At 44.7% G+C, this 24,961-nt stretch overlaps 1 protein-coding gene across 7 annotated transcripts in view; it reads right to left on the minus strand.

Annotated features, from left to right (window-relative positions):
- MAP3K4 (mitogen-activated protein kinase kinase kinase 4) overlaps positions 1-24,961 on the minus strand; it is a 464,119-nt gene that overhangs the window by 181,105 nt on the left and 258,053 nt on the right. For all 7 annotated transcript variants that reach the window (XM_029594154.1, XM_029594153.1, XM_029594149.1 and 4 more), the window contains 2 exons: positions 18,256-18,355; positions 18,077-18,160 (listed from right to left, as the gene is read on the minus strand). In XM_029594154.1, the coding sequence (XP_029450014.1) occupies positions 18,077-18,160; positions 18,256-18,355 (184 nt within the window). The remainder of the gene's footprint in view (positions 1-18,076; positions 18,161-18,255; positions 18,356-24,961) is intronic.

A 24,961-nucleotide genomic window follows, 5' to 3' on the forward strand; every position in this document is an offset into this window, starting at 1 on the left:
GAATGATCCCTCCCTTCTTGGGAATAATAAAATAGATGGAATATCGCCCCTTATTTTGCTGGGGTGTAGGTACCGAAGTTATAGCCTTCAGGCTGAGTAGTCTTGTCAGAGCAGATTCCACTGCCAGTCTCTTGATGTGGGAGTGGCAGGGTAATATTGTAAATTAGTCTTGAAGGATGTTGCGAAACTCCAGAGAGTAACCTTCTCGAATGATGTTTAGTACCCATTTGTCAGACGTGATTTTGACCCCGCATATGCTAGGAGACGGAGAGATACTGAGGAGCAGAGGTCACTGCAGGGGTATATCTAGGGTGACGTCCGCTTTGAAATCTGACTCAGTCTCCTATCTGCTAACAGAAGAGCACTTAACCCACTGGTCCTGAGTCCATCTGGATACACGCTAGGAAATGTCTATATACAAATGCTAGAAGTCTAAAAAAAATAAGATGGGAGAGTAGAATGTATAGCACTGGATGAAGAGGTCTATATAATTAGCATCTCAGAGACCTGGTGGAAGGAGGAATGGGCCACTGTGATACCAAGGTACAAATTATATCGAAATGATAGGCGGGATCAAATTGGTGGAGGGGAGGCACTGTGTGTTAAAGAAAGCATTAACAGGACAAAAGTACTGCAGGAAACAAAGTACAATGTTGAATCTTTATGGATAAAAATTCCAGGTGACAAAGGGACTAAAATGGTAATGGGGATGTATTCCTGTCCACCTGGCCAGAATGAACTAGCAGACAAAGAAATGCTAAAATAAATTAGAGACACTAAAATTGACAAGAACAGTAATAATGGGTGATTTCAATTACCCCAGTATTGACTGGGTGAATGTTATATCAGACATTCTAGAAAATTAAAGTTCCTAGATGAAATAAATGACTGCTTCATGGAGCAGCTGGTTCACGAACCAACAAGAGGGGAAACTATTTAAGACCTAATCCTTAGCAAAACACAGGATTTGGTGTGAGAAGTAACAGTGTTGGAACCACTTGGCAAAAGCAAACACATTATCATCAAATTTGACTTAACTGGAGGGAGTGCAAAAAAGAAATCTATGATGACAGTATTTAAAAAGGGATCAAGAGGTGATTCAGGACATTACAGACCAGTGAGTCTGACCTCTGTGCCAGTCGAAATGGTAGAAATTATCATAAAGAACAAAATTGCTGAACATAGAGATAAGCATAGTTTAATGGGACAAAGCCAACAAGAGTTTAGCCAAGGGAAGTCTTGCCTCCCAAATTTGCTACATTTTTTTGAAGGCATAAATAAAAATGTGGATAAAGGTCAGCCAGTTGATATAGTGTATCTGGATTTCCCAAAAGCATGTGACAAAGTCCCTCATGAGAGGCTTCTTAGGAAATTAGAAAGTCATGGGTCAGTTAGAAGTGTCCTATTGTGCGGAGGAGAAGGAGGAGAGAGGCTTCTAAATTAAAAAGAAATACCTGCGGAGGTGAGGGCAGCCCGGCCCTGAGCTCCCTGTGGTGAGGCTACCCGGCCCCGACGACGCTGGAAACCCCGCCCCCGTGTGACGTCATCGAGGCGGGACGACTGGGCACATAAAATCAGCCCTGCAGCAGTCAATTTCGGAGGAGAAGGAGGAGAGAGGCTTCTAAATTAAAAAGAAATACCTGCGGAGGTGAGGGCAGCCCGGCCCTGAGCTCCCTGTGGTGAGGCTACCCGGCCCCGACGACGCTGGAAACCCCGCCCCCGTGTGACGTCATCGAGGCGGGACGACTGGGCACATAAAATCAGACCTGCAGCAACGCTTGTCGTCGCCGGCGCTTGTCCTAAGCCGCGCTTTTTAAGGGGCGCTCGGCTTAGTGCGGCTTTGTGTCGGCTTTGCGAGGAACTTTCAAGTGAATGGTTTGTCTTCCTAACTGTAAGTAATCCTCTCATTATTACTTCTCCTCTCTAAGGGGCCAAGAAGAGAGTGTTTTGAATGTGGGTTCCTATTAAGTCCTGAGTAAAATAATTATTAAAATGCCTCATTCTGCAAGGAAAAGGAGAGCCAGGGAGCGAGTTGAGCCTACAACTATCCCTGGTAATCAATTAAAAGGACCAATGGACTCACATGTGCAACGTACATTAAGATCGGATGGGGCGCAGATGGAAGGGCCTCTTGAATTTGTTTCTGAGGCCTCACCATCGGACCTTTCAACATCTTTATCCCCGATCCAAAGGGAACCACCAGTAAACCCGGCTATATTCAGAGCCCAGGGGCCTTGGAGGGTGGCCAAAACTGCGGAAGGCGCAGAAATAGGGTCCCCAGTAGTAGGCCCAAGCTCCCTGGAATTGTCTGGAATGGAAAGTCCGGGGGATGTCCGGATAGGACAGAATACCTCACCGAACTTGGTACAAGGAGATAACCATCAAGATTTAATAAAGATGGACAACTCTGTTTATTTGTCTAAAATAAGTGTTCCACAGATAATCAAACCCGAAGTGGTTACATTGGATGCAATAATGGAAGCTATAGTGAGCTTGCAGAATTCTATGATAGCTCAAGTAAATCCAGTGATAGACAAAGTAAACAATCTACAGGGAAAATTAATTAATATGGAATTAAGAAAAGATAAAGAAATTAAAGAACTAGAGAAAATAAAGGGAGATATTGATAGTACAAAAAAGGTACAAGATACAATGATAAAGGAAAATCAAATATTGCAAATAAAATTGGAGAATCTAGAAAATGTTAATAGAAAGAAAAACCTCCGATGTGTTAATTTCCCAATGCTCCCACACGTGACACCTAAAGAAATGTTTAAGAAATATTTAATTGAAGTCCTTAAAGTACCAGAGAACACTATTCCACCATTAGTGAAGAGTTATTACATTCCAATGTATAGAAAAGGAACACAGCAGGAAGAACAGGAGGGAACACAAGTTATGGATAAATTGGAAACTAGTCTGGATCTTTCCAAAATTTTGGAGACATCCGATAGTGAACTAGTACAGAGTGCCACTTTATTGATCACTTTTGTGTTTGAAACCGATCGTGACTGGGTGTTTCGATTATTTTTTAAACATAGGATAGAACCATTTTTGACTTTAGCCATAAGAATCTACCCAGATTTCTCTAAAATAACACAGAAGAGGAGGAAACAATTCTTGTCATTTAGGGAAAAGGTTCTCCAAATAGGGGCAACCTTTCGCCTTAAATATCCTTGTAAATGCTGTATAGGATACAAGGGTAAATCCTTTGTTTTTTACACTCCTCCTCAATTATCAATTTTTCTAAGTGACAAAACACAAGTAGGAAATCTTGAATTGGAATCTCCATAGCACCTATCTATATGTGCAGTGAGCCCTAAAATAAATATAGAGTATGTAGCAAGCACATTTACATGAGATTAGTAAATATTTATTATGAGAAATTAGATTAAATTGGTTCCTTATATTTGAGGACTAAAATTTGCATTATGGATATATTTGCCTTAGTACTGTTAATTTAAGTAACAATTATGAATTGTACCCTAATGCTTTTCTTAATCAAGAATGATCTTGTATTATTAAATGTTTAAAACTGAATAAATATTAAATAAAAAAAAGAAGTGTCCTATTGTGGATTGCCAAGTGGTTAAAAGATAGAAAACTGAGAGTAAGGCGAAATGGTAAATTTTGCCAGTGGAAAAAGGTGAATAGTAGAGTGCCCCAGGGATCTATTCTTGGGGCCGATGCTTTTTAATATATTTATAAATTATCTGGAAATGGGAACCACAGGTGCGAATCAAATTTGCTGATGATAATTATTCAAAGTTGTCAAATCACAAAAGGATTATAAGATGACATTGTAAAACTGGGAGACTGGGCATACAAATGGCAAATTAAATTTAATGTACACAAGTGCACAGTCAGGGACTTAGGGAACAGAAACCCGAATTATAGCTACAAAATGCAAGGTTCCACATTGTCACAGGGACATTGGATAAGGTAGATTATATGTGTAGTATTGCAGTCTGAATGCACATAAGCCCTAGGTTCGATACCAAAATGGTCTTGCCAACTTGAGCCAGATATAGTGAATTGGCACATACTGCAATTATTGCAAAGCCAATGTCCCAATGGACGATCATTACATGAATTTTATCAGAGGGGAGAAAAGAATGAACCACCATGTCTCGCAGGTTCTTACCTCTGCTATATGCAATGAGGGGCGAACTTGAAAAAACTGGATGAATTTTCAAAATTGACCAGTACTGCTTTAAAATAAATGCTATTTGCCTTGATTTGGTGGAATGTCGGAGTGTGCTTACCAACGGAATAGCTGATATATTGTCAGTATTATCTAACAATAGCCATTGTCTTTCTGCATGCTTCGCCCTTTTATAGGCTTGCTTTATAATTTTGAAAGGGTAACCCTGCTGTAGTAATCTATGAAACTAACATTCTGCTTGTGTTTCAAAGTCCACTTTTTCTGTGCATAAGCGTCGTAAATGCAGGAATTGTCCTATAGGTAAACTTCTCTTAAGTTGGTACGGATGATAACAGGAAAAATCCAGCAATACATTCCTATCAGTTGGTTTACAAAAAAGATTAGTAGTTAAATGATGACCTTGCTTGGTGATGGGTATATCAAGGAAGTTAATACATGAAATGATATTGTACAGAAAAATGTAGATTGTTATCCAATGAATTTATCCATCTAAGGAAAAGTTGAAGAGATGACTCATCCCCTTCCCATATGAAAAAAAATATCATCAATATATCGTGACCAGTAATAAACTTGATTGAACATTGGTGATTATAAAAATTGTGATTCAAAATGTGCCATGTAAAGATTGGCAATACTGGGAGCCATGGTCGCCCCTATGGCAGTCCCATGGATCTACTGGTAATATTGATCATCGAACACAAAAATTTAAAGCTACACTAGCTAGATCCATCAAAAACGTCGTAGGAACACGATCTGGGCGTTCTTGGAATTTCTAGCGCTTACTCCAAAATGACAAGAGCTTGATCTTGTGGGATGCTCATATACAGAGCCCGAATATCGAGGGTCACCAAAAATATATTCTCCACACTTTCAATGGAAGACAATTTTGTCAGCATGTGTTTAGAATCTTTAATGTAAGACGGAATTTGTGAAATCAAATGTTGTAGAAACTTGTCCACAAAAATAGATAGTGGTTCTAGAAGTGAACCTATAGTAGTTATTATAGGACAGCTGGGAGGATGAAAAATATCTTTATGGATCTTTGGAACCATATACAATGTCGGAATCCTGTATGTATAATTAATAAAAAAATGCCCCTTCTTTTGAAGATATGAAATCTATATCCCATGCTTCTTCTACCAATTTCTTAATATGTAAACATATCCGCTCACTCAGATCTTGTGGCAGTACCTTGTAATTGGAAATAACAGATATATGCATCAATACTGTCTGTATATTGAGGTGTCTTGGAGGACCACTGCTCCCCCTTTGTCCACTGGTTTTATGGTGGCTGAATGATTCTGTTTCAATTCTTGTAATGCTTCATATTGACAGCAAGACAAATTGAATTTTGGAATATCTACATTGGCTTCAATATATTCAAGATCTTGCAAAACTAAATCCATGTCTTTATATGTGGGTCTATAGGACCCCGGGAGATCCATCATGATTTGGGAAAAACAACTGAAAAAGAACTTTGTGGTGGCTGATCTTGGAAAAAATAGGATAACTTGTAATTTCCAAAAAAAAGCCATAAAGGTCTTGCCGACTTTGAAAGGGATCATACCTTTAAAATGGTAAGAAGGAAAGACCCTTTCTAAAACGTGTTGTTGCGGTGTAGTGAGGATTGTAGAACAGAGATTAACTACTATTGACTTTAGGCATTTTTCGACCGCAATTTAAGGTCTTAACTCCGCATCTGGCCATACATCAGCTATTCCTTTGATATGCACGCTCCAACATTCCACCAAATCAAGGCAGCATTTATTTTAAAGCAATACTGGTCAATTTTGAAAATTTATCCAGTTTTTTCAAGTCTGCCCCTCATTGCATATAGCAGAGGCAAGAACCTGCAAGACATGGTGGTTCATTCTTTTCTCCCCTCTGACAAAATGTGCCAATTCACTATGGGGTAGATTTTCAAAGGGTTACACGCGTAACCCCCGAAAACCTACCCCAAACCCCCCCTGCGCGCGCTGAGCCTATTTTGCATAGGTTTGGCGGCGCGCGCAAGCCCCGGGATGCGCGTAAGATCCCGGGGCTTTTCCTGGGGGGGGGGGGCGCGTCACGGCAGCACGTCATCCAGGGCATGGCTGCGGGCGTGGCCGTGGTCTCCGGACCAGCACCCGGACCGGAACCTGGCGCGCCGGCAGCCAGCCCAAGCAGGCGCAACTTTGGGAATAAAGGTGGCCGGGGGGGGGGGGTGTAAATAGGGCTGGGGGATAGGTTAGGTAGGGGAAGGGAAGGGAGGGGAGGGGAAGATGGAAGGAAAGTTCCCTCCGAGGCCGCTCCGATTTCGGAGCGGCCTCGGAGGGAACGAGCAGCGCTCACAGGGCTCGGTGCGCGCAAGGGGGTGCTACGTGCATATCTTATAAAATCCGGTGTACTTTTGTTTGTGCCTGGTGCGTGAACAAAAATACACACTCGCGCTTTTTTATAAAATGTACCCCCATATCTGGCTCAAGATGGCAAAAACATTTTGGTATCGAATCTAGGGCTTTCGTGCATTCAGACTGCACTACACATGTAATCTACCTTATCAAATGTCCCTGTGACAAATACTATATCGGACGTACCAAGAGATCAATTCGGACAAGACTTATTGAGCACAGAAGTTGCTTAGAAACAGTGAAAATACAAGCACCGATCATATCGCATTGTTTGGAATATTCCCATTCTCTTTCGTATCTACAGTGGCGGGTTATTGATATAATACAAATTAATAGTTGGGGGGGGGCGGAGATCTGTAATCAATTTTAAACCTTAGAGAACAATGGATTTTCAGATTAAAAACAGTACATCCAGCTGGACTTAATTTAGCGGTGGAGTGGTACCCTAATTCTTTAAAAAGGTCGGGATAGATTGATTGACAGGTAGGTTTTTAAATATCTTGATGTAGCCACACTTCCGGTAGACGCTATTGGAACAGGAGCCAGCAAGCCGTAATGATGGCAGCAGAGCAGTAAGTTTGATTATAATTTCTGAAGTTGCAACGTTAAAATAACTAAGAATACATTGTGATTTGGTTTGTTAATTCTTGTACAGCTACAAATTTATCGCCCCATGAGGAAGGATAAGGACTCCGAAACAAGGACCATGTCGGGCACTGCTTAGAATACGTCTGCTTTGGGCATTAATCGATTGAATGGACTTTAATTTAAAGAAACAAAAATAAGAACAAATGGATTTCAGCTTACACAGCTAAGTAATTTTTTCTAAACATTATTGTTAATCAGAATAAGCAAGATATTTATTTGGACACTTGGAACACGTTTGGGTGAATTTTATTGATGCAAAAAAAAAAAAAATTTTTTTTTATTTATTTATTTTTAAAGTTTTTCTATACCATCATTAAGTTATTTACCATCACAACGGTTTACAAAATGCCACATATAGAGGAGATTAGCTCAAACATTTTACAATGGAGGTGCCAATAGTATCCATAACAAATAAAGATTAAAATCTATTTGGTTAATGACATGGATTTTCCATTGATGAATGACTTCTAGGAGGTAACAAGTGGTTCATTCATGGCATTACGGGTTATTGACTATGATTATCTGTGTGATAAAAAAAATAATTTCCAGGTATGTACTTGGAGATTGTGTGTTAGGTGCTCTATTCCTGCTCTTCCTTACTTAAAAAGCAAAGGTTGCTTACCTGTAACAGGTGTTCTCACAGGACAGCAGGATGTTAGTCCTCACATATGGGTGACATCATCAGGATGGAGCCCAATCACGGAAAACGTCTGTCAAAGTTTCCAGAACTTTGACTGTCCCCTACTGGGCATGCCCAGCATGGCACTAACCCTGCAGCCAGCAGAGGTCTCCCTTCAGTCTTATTTGATAGCTACAGGCAATGCCGGAAAAATAAAACAACAAAACATTACGAACCCAACAAAGCAGGGCGGCGGGCGGGTTTCGTGAGGACTAACATCCTGCTGTCCTGTGAGAACACCTGTTACAGGTAAGCAACATTTGCTTTCTCACAGGACAAGCAGGATGGTAGTCCTCACATATGGGTGAGTACCAAGCTGAGGATGTCCGAACATGCACCAAATGTACCCAACGGCGTGCAACAGGCACAACAACAGGGGTGGAATTTGGTAGAGAGCATCCTGAACCCCACCGGGCAGGCGGAAGGGTGTTGGTACGTCACGTTGGAAATAGGTTACGCAGGACAGATTGGCCGAAGATGGAATCCTGTCTTCCAGCTTTGTCCAAGCAATAGTGGGCTGCGAAAGTGTGGGGAGAACTCCAGGTGGCAGCCCTGCAAATATCAGGAAGTGGCACCGATCGTAGGTGTGCTACTGAAGTCACCATGGCCCTCACAGAGTGTGCTTTGACATGGTCTTGAAAAGGAATGCCTGCTTGCTGGTAGCAAAAAGATATGCAGTCCGCCAACCAGGAGGAGAGAGTCTGCTTACCATCCTCTACAAGCTTTTAGTAATCACCCACAAAGCCATTCTTAACATCTCTCCGCTGGACCCATCGACCCCCCTGCAACTTCATACTTCAACCCGTCCTCTGAGATTAGCGCAAAGAGGGACTCTTAGAACATCTACATTCAAAACCTTTAGTAAAAGAGCCTTTTCCACCGCAGGCCCCAAACAGTGGAATCTGCTCCCACCGGACCTTAGGCTGGAACAATACCCAATTACATTCAAGAAGAGACTTAAGACGCTACTATTCAGACAAGCCTTCCCATAACACTCGTCCTTGCCTCATCCTCCACGGACCTTCTCTTCCTAAGCTCAGATGCCTAAGCACTTTTTCTTCCGCTACCTAAGCTATTTAATATATGTATATTAGTTTCATTAAATCTATGGTAACCCTCCGCTACCCCCCCCCCCCCCCCCCCCACCTTCCAACCCCCTTACAATCCCTCATTCCTACCCCCTCCCTCGGAATACCTTGTTACCCCAAAAAGCCAACTCTTATCAGTTCTTACCAGTTTTGACATGTTACTCCCCATGCTTAAGCTGTATCCAAGTTTTTCTCTCCCCCTGTTCTATGTAAGACAACTTTGTCACTGTTTTTTATGGTTGCAATGTAAACCGGAGTGATAATTAACTCTGTTATTTGAACTTCGGTATAGAAAAGTTATAAATAAATAAACAAATAAATAATTTGTTAGGATGGAAAGAGACGAATAACTGAGTGCTCTTCCTGTGGGCAACTGTACGGTCTAGGTAGAATGCTAGAGCCCGTTTACAGTCAAGGGTATGCAGAGCCTGTTCCCCTGGGTTGGAGTGGGGCCTGGGAAAAAGATAGGTAGTATGATGGATTGATTAATGTGAAACTCTGAAACTACCTTAGGCAAAAGCTATGGGTGAATGCGGAGTACCGCCTGGTCCTGCAGGAGTTTAGTGTAAGGCGGATAGGTAACTAGGGCCTGTAACTCACTAACCCTGCGAGCGGAAGTGATTGCCAAAAGGAAAATCACTTTCCATGTGAGATATTTTAGGTCACAGGAGTGAAGAGGTTCGAATGGTGGTTTCATGAGCCACCCGAGAACCAGATTAAGGTCCCAAGAAGGGGCTGGAGGACGTAAAGGCGGCTTGATATGGAGCAAGCCTTTAAGAAAACTTGTTACAAGGGGTTGTACCGATATAGGGACATCCCCGACACCTTTATGGAAGGCGGCTACCGCACTGACATGCATTCTGATGGAAGAGGTCTTTAGACCTGATTCCGATAAGTGCCAGAGATAGTCCAAAAACCTTGGGATTGGACAGGAAAAGGGATCAAGGGATTGCGAAGAACACCATGATGTATACCTTTTCCATTTATAGGAATAAGACATTCTTGTGGAAGGCTTCCGTGAAGCAATCAGGACACAAGAAACAGAATCTGAAAGGTTAAGTGGTTGAAGGATTAACCTTTCAACATCCATGCCGTCATTGACAAGGCCTGAAGATTGGGATGGCGTAGACATCCGCCGTTCTGAGTGATCAGAAGTGGGTGCGTTCCCAAGGGAATGTGCCTGCGGATGGAGAGATCCTGGAGTATGGGAAACCACACTTGTTGTGGCCATTGAGGTGCTATCAGGATCATGGTTCCCTTGTCCTGACGGAGCTTCACGAGAGTCTTCAAGAGAAGAGGAAGTGGAGGGAATGCATAAAGCAGACCGGTTGCCCACGAGAGGGAGAATGCATCTCTGGGCTGAGAGCACTCACTCTGAATCAGGGAACAGTAATTGTCCACTTTGTGGTTGTGAGGGAACGCAAAGAGGTCTATTTGGGGATGACCCCATTGCTGGAAGAGAGAGGTCGCTACCAAGGGATTGAGAGACCACTCGTGTGGTGGGAAGACACGACTCAGTTTGTCTGCCAAGACATTGTGCACTCCCGGCAAATAGGTGGCCCTGAGGTACATCGAGTGGGAGAGCGCTTCCGCCCAAATCTGCGCAGCTTCCTGACACAGAAGGAAGGAGCCTGTGTCTCCCTGCTTGTTGATGTACCACATGGCCACCTGGTTGTCCGTCTTAATCAGGATGGCGTGATTTGATAGGCAATCCTGAAAAGCTCTGAGAGCATATCGCATTGCTGGAAGCTCCAGGAAATTGATCTGGTGTTTGGCTTCCTCTGGAGACCAAAATCCTTGTGACTGTAGATCGTTCACATGAGCTCCCCACCCGAGGTTGGAAGCGTCGGTGGTGAGAATGAATTGAGGGTCTGGTAGGTGAAAAGGCAGTCCCTGGAGGAGATTGTTCTGATCTTTCCACCAGGCGAGAGACAGACGGAGTGTGTCGGTGATCTGGACAATGGTTGACAGAGGCTGAGTCGCTTGAATCCATTGTGACCTCAGAGTTCAATGCATGACTCTCATGGCCAAGCAGGCCATTGGTGTGAGATGGACTGAGGACGCCATGTGTCCGAGAAGGACCAGGAATTGCCGAGCTGTTGCTGTTTACTGAGACTGCAACTGGTGAGCGAGGGACACGAGGGTTTGCACTTGAGGTTGAGGTAGAAAGGCTTTTGCCTGTAAGGTGTCCAAGTCGCCCCAATGAACGACAAGGTTTGAGATGCGACTAAATAGGATTTCTCGTAATTGACGAGAAATCCTAGAGAAATTAGAGTGTGCAGGGTCAAATCCAGGGACGATCGAGGGGCTTGCTGGGTTGGGGCCCTGATTAACCAGTTGTCTAGATAGGGATAGACGTGAACACCTTCTTTCCTCAGAAAGGCTGCGAATACTACGAGACATTTGGTAAAGACTCATGGTGCCGATGCTAGGCCGAATAGAAGCACTCGGTATTGATAGTGCTTTGGGCCTACTAAAAACCTGAGGTACTTGCGATGAGCTGGAGATATCGCAATGTGGGTGTATGCGTCCTGGAGGTCCAGAGAGCAGAGCCAGTCTCCTCTTTGTAGAAGAGGTAGAAGCAAGCCCAAGGTTACCATCTTGAACTTTTCTCGCTGGAGGTACTTGCTGAGGGCACGTAGGTCCAGGATTGGACGAAGCCCCCCGGATTTTTTGGGGATCAAAAAGTACCAGGAATAGCACCCTAGGCCTTGTTGTGAAAGAGGGACGGGTTCTATTGCTCTTAACTGGAGAAGAAGGGAAACCTCCTGCTCCAGAAGGACAGAGTGGTCGGTTACTCTCCACACTTGTAGAGGTGGTGAGTCCCGTGGAAGAGCAAGAAAGTTTAGGTGGTAACCCTGAGCAATGATTGCTAGCACCCATTGGTCGGTTGTGACTGATTGCCACATGCCGTGAAAGTGGCACAATCGACCTCCCACTGGTATGCCTGGCAGAGGAATCAGGCTGCTGCTCTCCAAGGGAAAGTCAAAAACCTGAAGCAGGCCCCAGCTGGGGAGCTGCTTGCGGCTTTTGCTTCTGGGGCTGGCGAGGCTAAGATTTTTGATAAAGCCTCGTAACTTGGGACCTTGTTGGTGGAGGATAGTACTTCCTTGGGCGGAAGAATGACTTCTTAAGAATCCTTCTTGAAGGGCTGTCTAGAAGGGAAGTCAGAAGGTATCGATGAGAGCTGTTTGAGGGTCTCATGATGGTCCTTTAATTCAGCCACTATTTGCTGAATCTGTTCACCGAACAGATTATCTCCTACACAGGGCAGGTCAGAGAGACTGTCTTGTGCTTCTGGGTGAAGGTCAGAAGACTTGAGCCAGGCCCAGCGTCTTGCCAAAAATGGCAGTTGCAGACACTCTAGTGGAGGTGTCGAAGATATCATAAGCTGTTCTTATCTTATGCTTTCCTGCCTCAAACCCCTTGTTGACAAGGATTTGAAGATGTTCTTGGAATTGGTCAGGCAGGGTTTCAGAGAAGTCCTGTATTTGCTTGAAAATGACCCTGTTGTATTGGTCATGTACAACTGGTAAGAAGCAATTCTGGAGATGAGCATGGCCCCTTGGAACACTCGTCGACCAATATTGTCTAGGAACTTGTGTTCCTTGACAGGAGGGGTAGAGGAGTGAGGCTTCGTCCTTTTTGCTTTCTTTTGAGCCAATTCCACCACAACTGAGTGGTGATCGAGCTGAGATTTTTGAAAGCCAGGGGCTGACTGTACTAGATAGGTAGTGTCAGCCCTTCTGTGTACTGGGGCAATGGATCCAGGATTTTCCCAGTTCTTTTTGAGGAGGTCAAGAAGAACTTGATGAATGGGAATAGAAGTGATCACTTTAGGGGCATCCAGGAACTGGAGAAGCTCCATCATCTGGTGCCTATCATCTTGCTCCGTTTGAAGCTGAAAAGGGACCAATTCCGACATTTCCTTCACAAAATTAATGAAAGAAAGGTCCTCTGGAGGAGAACGCTTTCTACTTTCAGTAGGAGAGGGAGGTGAAAGTAAGTCATTGGTGTCTGTGGAAGTATCATCACCCCAGGTGTCATAAGGATCAGCAGGCTGACCTGTAGGACGAGAAGGGGGTTGGATACCCGAAGGGCCTAGCTGAGGCTCCGAGAAAATCGAAGGAATCACCGGGGGCACCGTGGACACCCTAGAGGGTATCGGTGCCAGCATCAAAGGCATCGATGGCGCCGATGTGCGTATCGCCCCCGATGAATGAATCGGTGGCGAGGGACGACATGGCATCGATGGCTGAGGCAATACCCCCGAAGGAGGAATGCAGAACGGTGTTTTTCCTCCCAATGAAGCTGTCATCGGGGAGCACACCGGAGCCATCGGAGACCTGGGAATCACCGGAAGGACAGTCACGAGCGCCGGGATAGCAGCAGTGCCAGCGCTGCTGGAATCGGGTCGGTGACCGGTTCCATTTTCGGTGCCGGTGTCAGAGGAACCTGGAGCCGTTGCATCGCCTTGTCGATGGCCTCCTGCACCAGCCGGTCCAGTTCTTCCCAGAGACCTGGGGCAATAAGCCCCGGCTCCGTGACGGAAGAGGGAGGCTGAGGCACAGTCGGAGGGACCACCTTTACAGGCGGAATCGCGACTCCCAAACCCCGATCGGGTGAGGGTTGCCTCGATGTCGTTCCTGGATGGGGCTTCTTCGATGGCAGCTTGGATGGTGGCGAGGTTGATGATTTTGCTCCCTCGATGGTCCGAGACTTACGATGCCAGTGGCGATGTTTCTCCCTACGATCCCCTCGATCTTGAGGGGGAGAAACGGGAGTCGATGGTCGTGACGACGTCGATGGCAGGCGGTCACCGGATGGTTGTCGGTGCTGGTGCGACTTCAACGGTGCCGGTTCCGATGACGTCGATGCGATGGACGGCTTTGGGGTGTGAGCACAGAAAAGGAGTCCCATCTTCTCCATTCTGGCTTTGCAACCTTTTGGTGTCATGAGGGCACATTTGGTGCAAGTCAGGACATCATGCTCACAGCCTAAACACATTACACAGACTCCATGAGGGTCTGTGATGGACATGGTGTGAGTACAATCCGGGCACCGACGAAACCCCAATGCCATGGCCATAGAAATATCGAGCCGCGGTACGGTCGACGGCCAGTAGGCTGCGAGGGCAAACTCGACGGTAATCGACGAAAAAACGGTGAAAAACTTACCGGAGTACCGCGGCCTGAGAAAAGTTAGAGGAGGGACCCCTGTGGGGCAATTTAAGTTTAATTAACTCCGTGAGTAAAATTCCTGTCAGGAATCTCTTCAGAGCTCCTAAACCGCGAGGCTACTGCTGCGCAGAAAAAAGAAGACTGAAGGGGGACTCCTGCTGGCTGCAGGGTTAGTGCCATGCTGGGCATGCCCAGTAGGGGCCAGTCAAAGTTCTGGAAACTTTGACAGAAGTTTTCCGTGATTGGGCTCCATCCTGATGATGTCACCCATATGTGAGGACTACCATCCTGCTTGTCCTGTGAGAATGACCGATTACAAAACACTGGCATAGTTATTGAATGTGTCTTGTACACAATATGACATATGCCCTATTATGATGGTCATATCTTAAAAATAATAAGATACAATTTTTGGTGAGCAAGTTATTCTTAGAGTTGGGGTTTTGGATGTAACTTCCACCGATCAGACTCTTTTCCAGATACACGTAATTTTTGATACATTACTTAAAGACTGTCATGTAAATTGTGTTATTTTGACCAATATAAAATATGCAGAATTTTGCAGAATTTTAAATTTTTGTGCACAGAATTCCCCCAGGAGTAAACTGTGGTTGTTGGAATAGTAATACATAGATATATATTTTGCACATGATTCTTTTAAAATGGACTGCGAGAATGAATGACTGGATAACTATTGTTGTTTTGTATTATTTGCTTTTGTATATCTACTTTGAGAAGTTGGGTAAGCATTAAAACCAGAGTTAAACATGTTTTCAAAATAATAGATGTGCAATAAAAATTTGCTTTTAACTTTGTGAAATTAGTTTTCTAAGATCTTTATAATATTTGCTGTGAGAGTATTATTGGGTCATGTAAATATATATGTATGTGTATATGTATATATATGATCCAAAATAACAGAAACATGTACACTTATGTATACATTTAACTTAATGGTTAATATTGCAAACAATTAAGGCAAAAAATGCTTATCACCCTGAACAAAACTTTTTATTGATTCAACAACCAATATGTGTTATTTAAACCAGTGCTTCTCAACCATTTTTCCATCACGACACACCTGAGAGAAGATGCTCACATGCGCGACACACTGAACACATGACCATGATGGGACTAAATATAAGCATATGCTCTGTATCCACAGGAGTCTCTCGCTTCATTACAATGAGTACAGAGAAGAACATTTCCCTGTACAGCTCACCATACAAAAAAGATATTCTGATTCCGGTGTCATCTTAACAGCATCACAAACTCCCTCTACTACCATGTGTATTGTAAAATAATACAAACAAACCCAACTCTGTACATGTCTATCAAACCTGCCATACAAGGGCAGCATTAATTCCAAGAAACGAAACAGCAATAGCCCTACTCATGAAAAGGCAGCAGTTCACCACCAGTGCAATTTAATATTAAGAAAATACAATAAGGCTGATACAAATCTCTAATAAAGTACCTCATCTCAATCACATATACAGAGAATACAGATAGACCTGCCTTCACCCATTACAGAATCAAAGACCACAAATTACAAATGTGGAAACAAAGCATGGAATGGAAACTCCAAGACTACCTTCTACACGCAGTGCAAAACTGGAGACTAGAAACAAAAATATATTTCCTCCTACACTAAGCAAATTTTCAAAACTGACATAGGATGGCTCTTGTACCCGGTCACTTCCCTCCATGCCCCCATGACGTCACCCAACTACTCAATCATCCCTTCACATGCTCATATCCCTGTCCAACATTCTCAACACCCCCACCCCACATCATCTTCCCCATGCTCCCTCTTCTCCACTATTCAACTTTCTACCCTTCCCTCCTCAGAATACCTCTGATCACCTCTTTCCTACTCCTTCCTGCTCAGCATCCCCATTCCCCGTTTCCCTCTCCCCCTACCCTGCTGCCCCACACCTCCATCTCTCCACTTCCATCTCTTCCCTGCCCAGCAGCCCTCAACCCCTCCTTCCTCCACCTCTCCCTACCCAGCAACCCCAACCTTCTTTCCCCCACCCAACTCCCTATCACCCCATGCCTTTCTGCCCAACAGACGAACTCCTATCTTCCCTCGCCTTCCTGCCCAATACATTGCCCCTTCCTCCTGGCTCCTAGCCAGCAGAAAAGACTTCAATCCAGAGTCTACCTCCCCTCTTTATCAGCAGCAGATGAGAGCAATTAACATTGAGGAGAGAAAGATGAGGCAGCAGCAGTGGATATACAGAGCACATACCTTTCTCCCTTATGCTCCTGCTTTCACATCCAGGCCCCATGGGGTGGAGAGCGCATCAGAAGCCTCACTGCCAGGCCAGGCAGAGGAAGATGAAGTTGGTGTCCTGCTGGGCCCATATGAACAGGAGTTGGAGATATCACACTCTGACGTGAGTGAAGGAGGAGGGAACAACTTCCCACTGGCCAGGAAGAGAAGGAAGCAAGAACAGCTTCCTAACATACCCAATACAAGAGAAGTCAGCCAACTTTCACCCAGACTGATGAGGAAAGATCAGTCTTCTGCTGGCTCTATGACACACCTCCCGTGACTTCGTTACACACTGTGTTGCGACACACCTGTTGAGAGCCACTGATTTAAACAACCATAAAATAAAATCTTCAAAATATTTAAAATATTTTTAACAAAAGAACATGGTCCTTAAACACATAGATGGTCCAATGCAGGACTGGATCCTGAGGATGTTATTTAAGTCCTCACAAATATCGTTGTCATAGGTTTAACAAGCTGCGAGTAACTACTCTTCATTGACCTCATTTACTTTAATTCTTGAATGCCCTGAAGGTTCGGGGATAAATAACTCCTCTCAAAGGGTCCTTTGTTTTACCCTAGAAAGGCTTCATCAGGAGAAAGAGTTCAAGCAGAGCAACTGGACCATTTAAACTGTCATTTACAGCACTTCGATTTTCCAATCAGAGCATATTTAAAAATGTTGCATTTTTTAATTAAACAACCTGACAACAGCCTTCCTTCCTTCAGCAACTCGATCTAGGAAAATGAAAGTAAGGAGTGAGGAGTTATTTATCCCTATGCCTTCAAGGCATTCAAGAATTAACAGCTTGTTAAACCTACAGTGACAATGCTATTCGCAAGTACTTTAATAACATCCACACAATCTAGTCCTGCATTGGACCATGTATATATTTAAGAATTGTGTTCTTTTGTTAAAAACAGTTTTAAATATTTTGAGGGTTTTATTTTATGGTTACTTAAATAATACATACTGGTTGTTGAATAATAAAGGCTTTTTGTTCAGGAAGCATTTTTGCTTTGTTTGCAATATTAACTAATAATGAGTGTTCATGTTTGTGTTATTTTGGATTATAGCATCACTGGAACACTTGCTTTGGTATTGCCTTACTATTGTTTCTCTATACACTAGATATATATACAGATAGATATAGATACACACACACACACACACACACACACACATAGGAAGTAACTTACCTTGGGGGTGCAAAAAATTGCATGAATGTAAAGGCGGCCATGGCTCAAAAACTGCTCATCCCGCTCTACATTCATTTATCTTGAACCCCACCCCCACACCAGTGGGCTTCCAAAATCACTAATGAATTTTCTTTAATTTATCTTTTTAGGTGTTTGTTTTCTTATATAAGATGTTCTTTTTCTAATATTTTAAATTGAAATTAAAAATTTTTTTAAAAAGGAACCACAACTATTTCAGTTGTGGTTCCTTTTTTTTTTATTTCAATCCTGGAACTACCTGGAACTAATTCTGGGGAGGGAACGAATTCTACATCAGAAACAATGAAATAAAAAAATTTCTTTTAAAAATGTACAAAACAAGGTCACGAAGAAGTGATGCCTTAAGTTAAAACTATGATTAATTTTTAGCAAGCAGATCTTATATCTGCTGGCAAAGTATTCATACCTTCACATACTGTTTCGTTTTCAAGGCGTTCAGCAGCTCTCGCACAGGTGCCGAGTAAGTAAACTCTGCAGCTATTTCCAAATCCTAGAAACAGTGTTACAGGATGAAACAATGTTTACTTTAAGTAAAAAGAAGTCAGACACAATAAAACAAATAATAAGACAAAAACATGGAGGTACCTTTCTGAGCATTTTAGCAAATCCCAGTGCTTTGGAGGCCCGCTCCCTGGCTTCATGAAAGAGCTCTTTCAGCGCACGACTGGTCTCAATCACAGATCTCCTAGAGACATGGAAACATGAGTACGAATAAATGTAAAAGGAAAATTGGTTCTTACTAATTTTTGTTCCTGGAATACCACAGATCAGTACAGACAAGTGGGTTTTGCATCCCAACCAGATCGAGGCAGAGAAAAACAAATTTGGAGACACTGCTACATAAACAAGACTGCACCTGCAGTCGTCAGTACTGAACAGTAACCAAGCCAAGATGAACACCCAGCAACAATAACTGAACGCCGGATTCTAAGGTGAGCAGAAACCAGGTTGGACTTCCTGAACCAGAGCTGTTACATCCAAGTAAGGGAACATGAAAACCTTCAACAAAAAAAAAAAAGGAAACCACATATAACTAAATCTGCACTATCTATAATCAGATACAATCCGGGTCTTTCGAGGCTAAGGGGATCGGCATCTGGACTGATCTGTGGGTATTCCAGGAACAAAATGTATCAGGTAAGAACCAATTTTCCTCTCCTGTTCATACCCCAGATCAGTCCAGACAAGTGGGATTTATCCAAGCACCCTACACTGGGCAGGAACCCGAAAGACACCTTTCAACACACTTTCCCCAAACAAAGCCTCATGTCGCTACCCGACAGATCTCTTGCGAATACCAACTGACACTCCGCCCAGGAAGCTGCCTGTGCCCTGGTAAAATGCGCATGCAACCCCTCCAACACAAATCATCCCTTAAAGATATACACCAAACAAATTTCCTCCTTTAGTCATTGCGACACCAAAGCCTTAGGGGCCTTCAAACCTTTCTTAGCCCCACTAAACAAGACAAAAAGGTGAAACCAGTTAGTGACCTTAAGATAATGCCACAGAGTCTCACCAACATCCAAGTATAGTTCGCTTGCATGCGTCGCCTCTGCTGCCAAATGACAAAAGGAGGGAAGCTCCACCCTCTAGTAAAGATGAAAAAAGGAAACCACCTTTGGCAAAAAGGAAGGCACCGTACGTAATGAGACTCAATCATCCGTAATCCAAGATCCCTGCATCACACAGCCTGTAGCTCCATGATTCGTCTGGCCGAGCAGATTGCCACCAAGAACACTGTCTTCAACGAGGCCCTTCTCAAAGGCTCAAAGGAAGGACCACAAAGAACCCTTAGCACCAAATTAATATTCCAAGGCGGAATGTTCTGGAGGACACAAATGCTTCACCCCCTTTACAAAACAAATTATGTCAGGATGCAACGCCAATGGCCTTAACTGTAGTTTACTCCGTATACAGCCCAAAGCTGCGACCTGTACTCGAACTGAATTGTAGGCCAACCAGTTAGACAATCGTGCCTGCAGGAAGGCTAATATCTGTGACACCTCCACACACAAAGGGTCGAGACCTTCTACTGCACACCATGACTAACTTTCCAGACATGGACATAAGCCAGCGAAGTGGAATGCCTCCTGGCCTGCAGCAATGTAGCAATAAGCACTTCCGAGTAACCTTTAAGTGCAATCGGCACCTCTCAAAAGCCAAGCCACAAGACAAAAGTGATCTGCCCAATCCGAGAATATAGGCCCCTGATAAAGTAACCCTTGCAGAGGAGGATGGGTTCGTCCACCGCAAGATGCACCAGAAGAAGAAACCATGGCCAACGTGGCCACTCTGGTGCTACTAGTATCACCCCTTCCTGGACGATACTCTATGCACCTCAAGATTCTTCCTTTGAGAAGCCATGGTGGAAACACATGCAGGAGGATGTCCATTGGCCAAGGGTGAAACAATGCATCAATCCCTTTAGAACTGACCTCTCTCCTCTGGCTGAAGAACCAATTTGCCTTGGCATTGAGACGCGAAGCATTCAGATCCAAATGGGGTCTGCCCCACCTGGCCCAAATAAGGTCCATGGCCTCGGCGGACAACTCCCATTCCCCTGGATCTAATCGCTGACTGCTGAGAAAATCCGCCTGCACACTGGCCACATGTGATGCTGCTAGAGCAAACAGTTGCTGGGGCCTCCTGAGCCACATCGCAACTCTTCGTCCCACCCTGGCAGTTTCAGTCTCCAACTGCTATCGGAGTACACTATACCCATTGGTCCTGAGTCCATCTGCTACATGCTAGGAAAGCCACCATTGTTGCATTGTCTGAAAAAAACTCAGTCCGTCCCCGCACCTGCGGAAGAAATGAAAGCAACATCCTGCGAACTTGCTTGTTTCCAAATGATTGATAAACCAGGATATTTCCATTACTGCCACTGACCTTGAGCCGTTCAACCTTGACAAACCGTTCATCAACCCTTGAGGCTGGCATCTGTGGTCACTACCATCCAGTCCGGAATCTCCAGTTCCACCCCTCTTTTCCAGACTGGGATGCGATAGCCACCAAGAGAGACTGGACCTGAAGTTCCCCTGAAGTGGGAAAGGAAGGTGAAAACTCCACAGACAGTGGATTCCAATGGGACAAAAGCAACCTCTGCAGAGGATACATGTGAGCGAATACCCATGGCACTGACCAGCATAAAAACCAGGACCTGCAAATAATCCCAGACCATGGGAACTGAGAGCCAGAACAGTTACTGCACCTACATCTGTAGCTTAGTCAACTCTCCAGAGTAAGGAAGACCTTGCCTACTCAGGTATCGAAAACTGCCCCCAGAAATTCCAGCGACTAGGACGAGACCAGATTACTCTTCACCAGGTTCACTACCCAGCCCAGACTCCTCAACAGACTTATGACTTGCTGAACCGAGCGATGACACTCCAACTCCAACTTTGCCTGAATAAGCCAACCATCCAAGCATGGGTGAACCATAATCCCTTCCCTCCTGAGTGCTGCAGCCACCACTACCCATTACCATCAACTTCGTGAACGTCCACAGAGCTGTCGCCAAACCGAAAGGCAAAGCTCAAAACTGATAATGTTCTCCCAATGTCAAACTGCAGAAATCTGATGATCTGGACATATGGGGATGTGCAGGTATGCTTCTGTAAAATCCAACGATGCCAGAAGCTCCCCTTTACTATGACCGCCCGCAATGCCTCCATGAAAAAATGCAGTGCCGCACTGACCTTCTTCAGATCTAGAATGGGCCAGAAAGTACCCTCCTTCTTTGGAACCATGAAGTATACTGAATATCTTCCAAGCCCCTATGGGTAAACAGGTACTGTGGTGCCCAGACTTCACAATTGTTCCAATCTCTTGTACTACCTACCGCTTGACACAGGATGTGCAATGGGACACTACGTATGCCTCTCTGACAGGGTGTGAAAATTCTAAGGCGTAGCCATCTCTTATCACTTCCAGAACCCAATGATCTGTTGTGATCCTGGTCCACTCCTCGTAAAACGACGATAATCTCCCCCAAAAGGCCTCGGCCAAAGAGTGGACCAGCCTAGCCTCATTGCGAGGCCTTACTGGCTCTGCTCCTTGTCCAGAATTATCTCAAGGTCTATGTGCCCCTCCAAAGGACTGCTGCCTTCCTGAACCTTGCCTTTGGAACAAGCTTGAAGAGCTTCTATTGCAATGAAATCGCCTTGATGCCCGAAAACAAGTGTGAAGTGGAAAAGTCTTCTTGCCAGGCTTTTTATCCTCCAGCAACTTATTCCCCCTTTGACTCTCCCAAATGCTTCATCAATTCCTTGAGATCTTCCCCAAACAGCAGCTTTTCTCTGAAGGGAGAATTGCACAGCTGCAACTTGGACCACACATCAGCCGACCAATTACGTAGCCAGAGAAGCCTTCATGTGGATACAGTGGAGACCATATTTCTGGCAGCCATCCTGACCAAATCGTACAGTGCATCTGCCACAAAGGCCTACCCCTCTCCCCCCCAATGGGCTGCCTGACTGGTCCGAGCTGAAGCTCCAGACTCCTTTTCCTTCACTTCTGCACTCATCGCAGATAGGCTCGCTGCATGAGACTACTTCAGATCGCCACTTGCAGGCACAAATTCGAGACCACAAACCTAGTCTGAATCTCTAACTTATGATCCTGGGCATCCTTTAAGGCGGCTGACCCCGCCACTGGAATGGTAGTCTTCTTGATCACCTCTGAGACCGAAGCATCCACTTTCAGCATCAAGAGTTCCAGCATCTCCTCATGCAAGGGATACAACTTTGCCATTGCCCTACTAAACTTGAGCCCTGCTTCTGGAAAGTCCAGCTCCCAGATCATCGGTTTATTTACCTTCTTAGGCAAAGGAAATGTCTTCGGAGGTCCCTGAAGCCCATCCAGGACTGGGTCAACTCCCACTGATTCCTCCTGCATTTATTTATTTTATTTATTTGTTGGGTTTTGTATACCGTCATTCGGTAGAGCCATCACAATGGTTTACAAAAGTATACATTTTTCGTAGCAGTTGTGTAACAGTTGTGTGCATGACCTTAATCCCAGCTCATCCAGAACCTGAGGAATATGAGGATGCAACTCCTCTTTTTGTAACAAGTGGACCACTCTAGGGTCATCTCCCTACATCACAGGTAGCTCCTTGGGCTCTGACCTATCCCAGCATCTGGAACAGGAGCCACATAATCATCTGCAGGATCACTTCCAGAAGTCCTCCGAGGATCCCTTGCCTCACCAGAATACGAAGACTCCTAATCCCCTCTCAAATGGCATCCCAGGCCAGGTAGATGGAAGATCCTCCCCAGACTTCCCTGGAGGCCTCCCTTCACACCTCTAAGCCGGAAGCAGGGACTTCTGTAGGAGCTGCTGCTTTCCTCCTACTCCCTGGTTGGCTAAATAAGCTTTGTGGAGCAGAACAACAAAGTCTGTCGTAAAGGTCTCTGAATAACTGGCATCCCCACTATTTACTCAGCAGGCTCCCCCATGCTGTCTCGATCCCCAAGCAATCCCAGCACCATCGGTAACAGCGGAGGAGGAGAATCCCTGTTCTCTCTAGCAGCTGCCTGCTTACAACCATACGGCAACAAAATGGCCACGTTCCTTCAGAGCCCCCCAATACCTGCACAGAAATCCCAGACAGGCAACCCACCGGGATGGAGCCTCCGCAGAGGTCCCCTCACCCCTGGAGACACATGCTGCACAGAGTGCAGCTGCAGAGAGATGCAATCATCTCGCTCCACAGATGTGACAGGTCTTCCCATGGTCAGTGGCCTGCACCATATTGCCATGTGTGCTCACCATGTGCCATGGCTAAAATAAGCCCTCACATGCTTGGCTCCCCCCACCCCACCCCCATATGATCTCGGGCAGGCAATTGCATGCATTCCCCAACACACCTGCCTGCTTCAGTGCTCATCCCCCCCCCCCCGACCAGCAATCTCGTGCGTTCCCCAGCTCACCCATCTGCTTCAGCGCTCACAACCTGGACACCAATCCTATGGTCTGTCACCCCGTGCTGTTCCTTTTCTGGTTCTTGGCTGAACCTTTTTTTTTTTTTTTAAAGTAACAGTCCCACGGAAAAAAAGAAGAAAAGGGTACTTCCCTGTATCTACTTGGCAGGCACAAGTGAGGGGACCACAGAAAGGCTGAGGGATAACTAGGACCCCTGGTTTACAGCCCCCTGGATGCTTTGGGTTGAGACTGCCAGGGATAATCTGCACCCCTGCTCTACCCAAGAGATGGTCCACAAAGGCACCTAGCACACCTTGGGGAGCTAATCCTCTTCTAAGCCTTCTTTCTTTTTTGTTTTTGAACTCCAGACTGCAGGTTCTGCACCTCTGCCATCTGTTGGAGACAGAGAAATACTGAGGACTGCAGGTGGCATTCTTGGTTATGTAGCAGTGTCTCAAAGCTTTTTCTCTGCCTCCATCTGCTGGTTGGGATGCAAAACCCACTTGTCTGGACTGATTTGGGGTATGAACAGGAAATAGAGCAGAAGAGTACACATATATTAGAATAAAGTATTAGTGAATGTATGGATCACTTACAAGAGGATGCTTTTGTTTTACATATGAAGCCCCTTCCTACATAAAGGAAAAACTTACTAATGCAGCTAGTGAAGGATGGTGCTAAAGGGTGTCTTTCAAGCCACATTTCTCACACACATCTGCCTCAACCAGACTCCTACATCCCTACCAATACACAAAGCCATAACTTCCTCCAAAAAATATCCCCCCCCTCACAGCCCCCTTACACACATAACCCTGCCACAATCCACTCACAAAATTAACATCCATACACCCCTCAATAGCCATCCCTCATGTACACCCCCAATTCTCCCTTACCAGGATTACCCTTCCCCAAATCTTCTACTAACCCTAATACAACCCATACCTACATGCAGCCCTGTACCCTCCCCATCATGCATATACATACCCCCTAGCCCACTACCTACATCCCTAAACACACTCCAACTGCCCTCTCTCCTCACACATACATACATATATATATATATATATATTAAAAAAAAAAAAAAAAAGTCCATTCTGATCCTAGCGACTATAATGATTTCTAGACTCTTTCCAATTTGCCATCTTAAGTTGTTGGGAAAAATCATTTACTAGATTACAAAAATTTTATTTTTGGAAGAGAACTTCCTTGATAAATATCAAGTCAGTTTTCAAATCTAAGTGGCCAATCCTTTAGATGGTCCTAGGTCCCTTACCATCTGGACTATTTAACAGCTTTTCTATACCGTCGTTAAGTAGTACCATCACAATGGTTTACATTTCGAACACTACCATAACATATTTGG

The sequence above is a fragment of the Rhinatrema bivittatum genome, chromosome 3, assembly GCF_901001135.1.
Source record: "Rhinatrema bivittatum chromosome 3, aRhiBiv1.1, whole genome shotgun sequence".
Lineage (NCBI taxonomy): Eukaryota > Metazoa > Chordata > Amphibia > Gymnophiona > Rhinatrematidae > Rhinatrema > Rhinatrema bivittatum.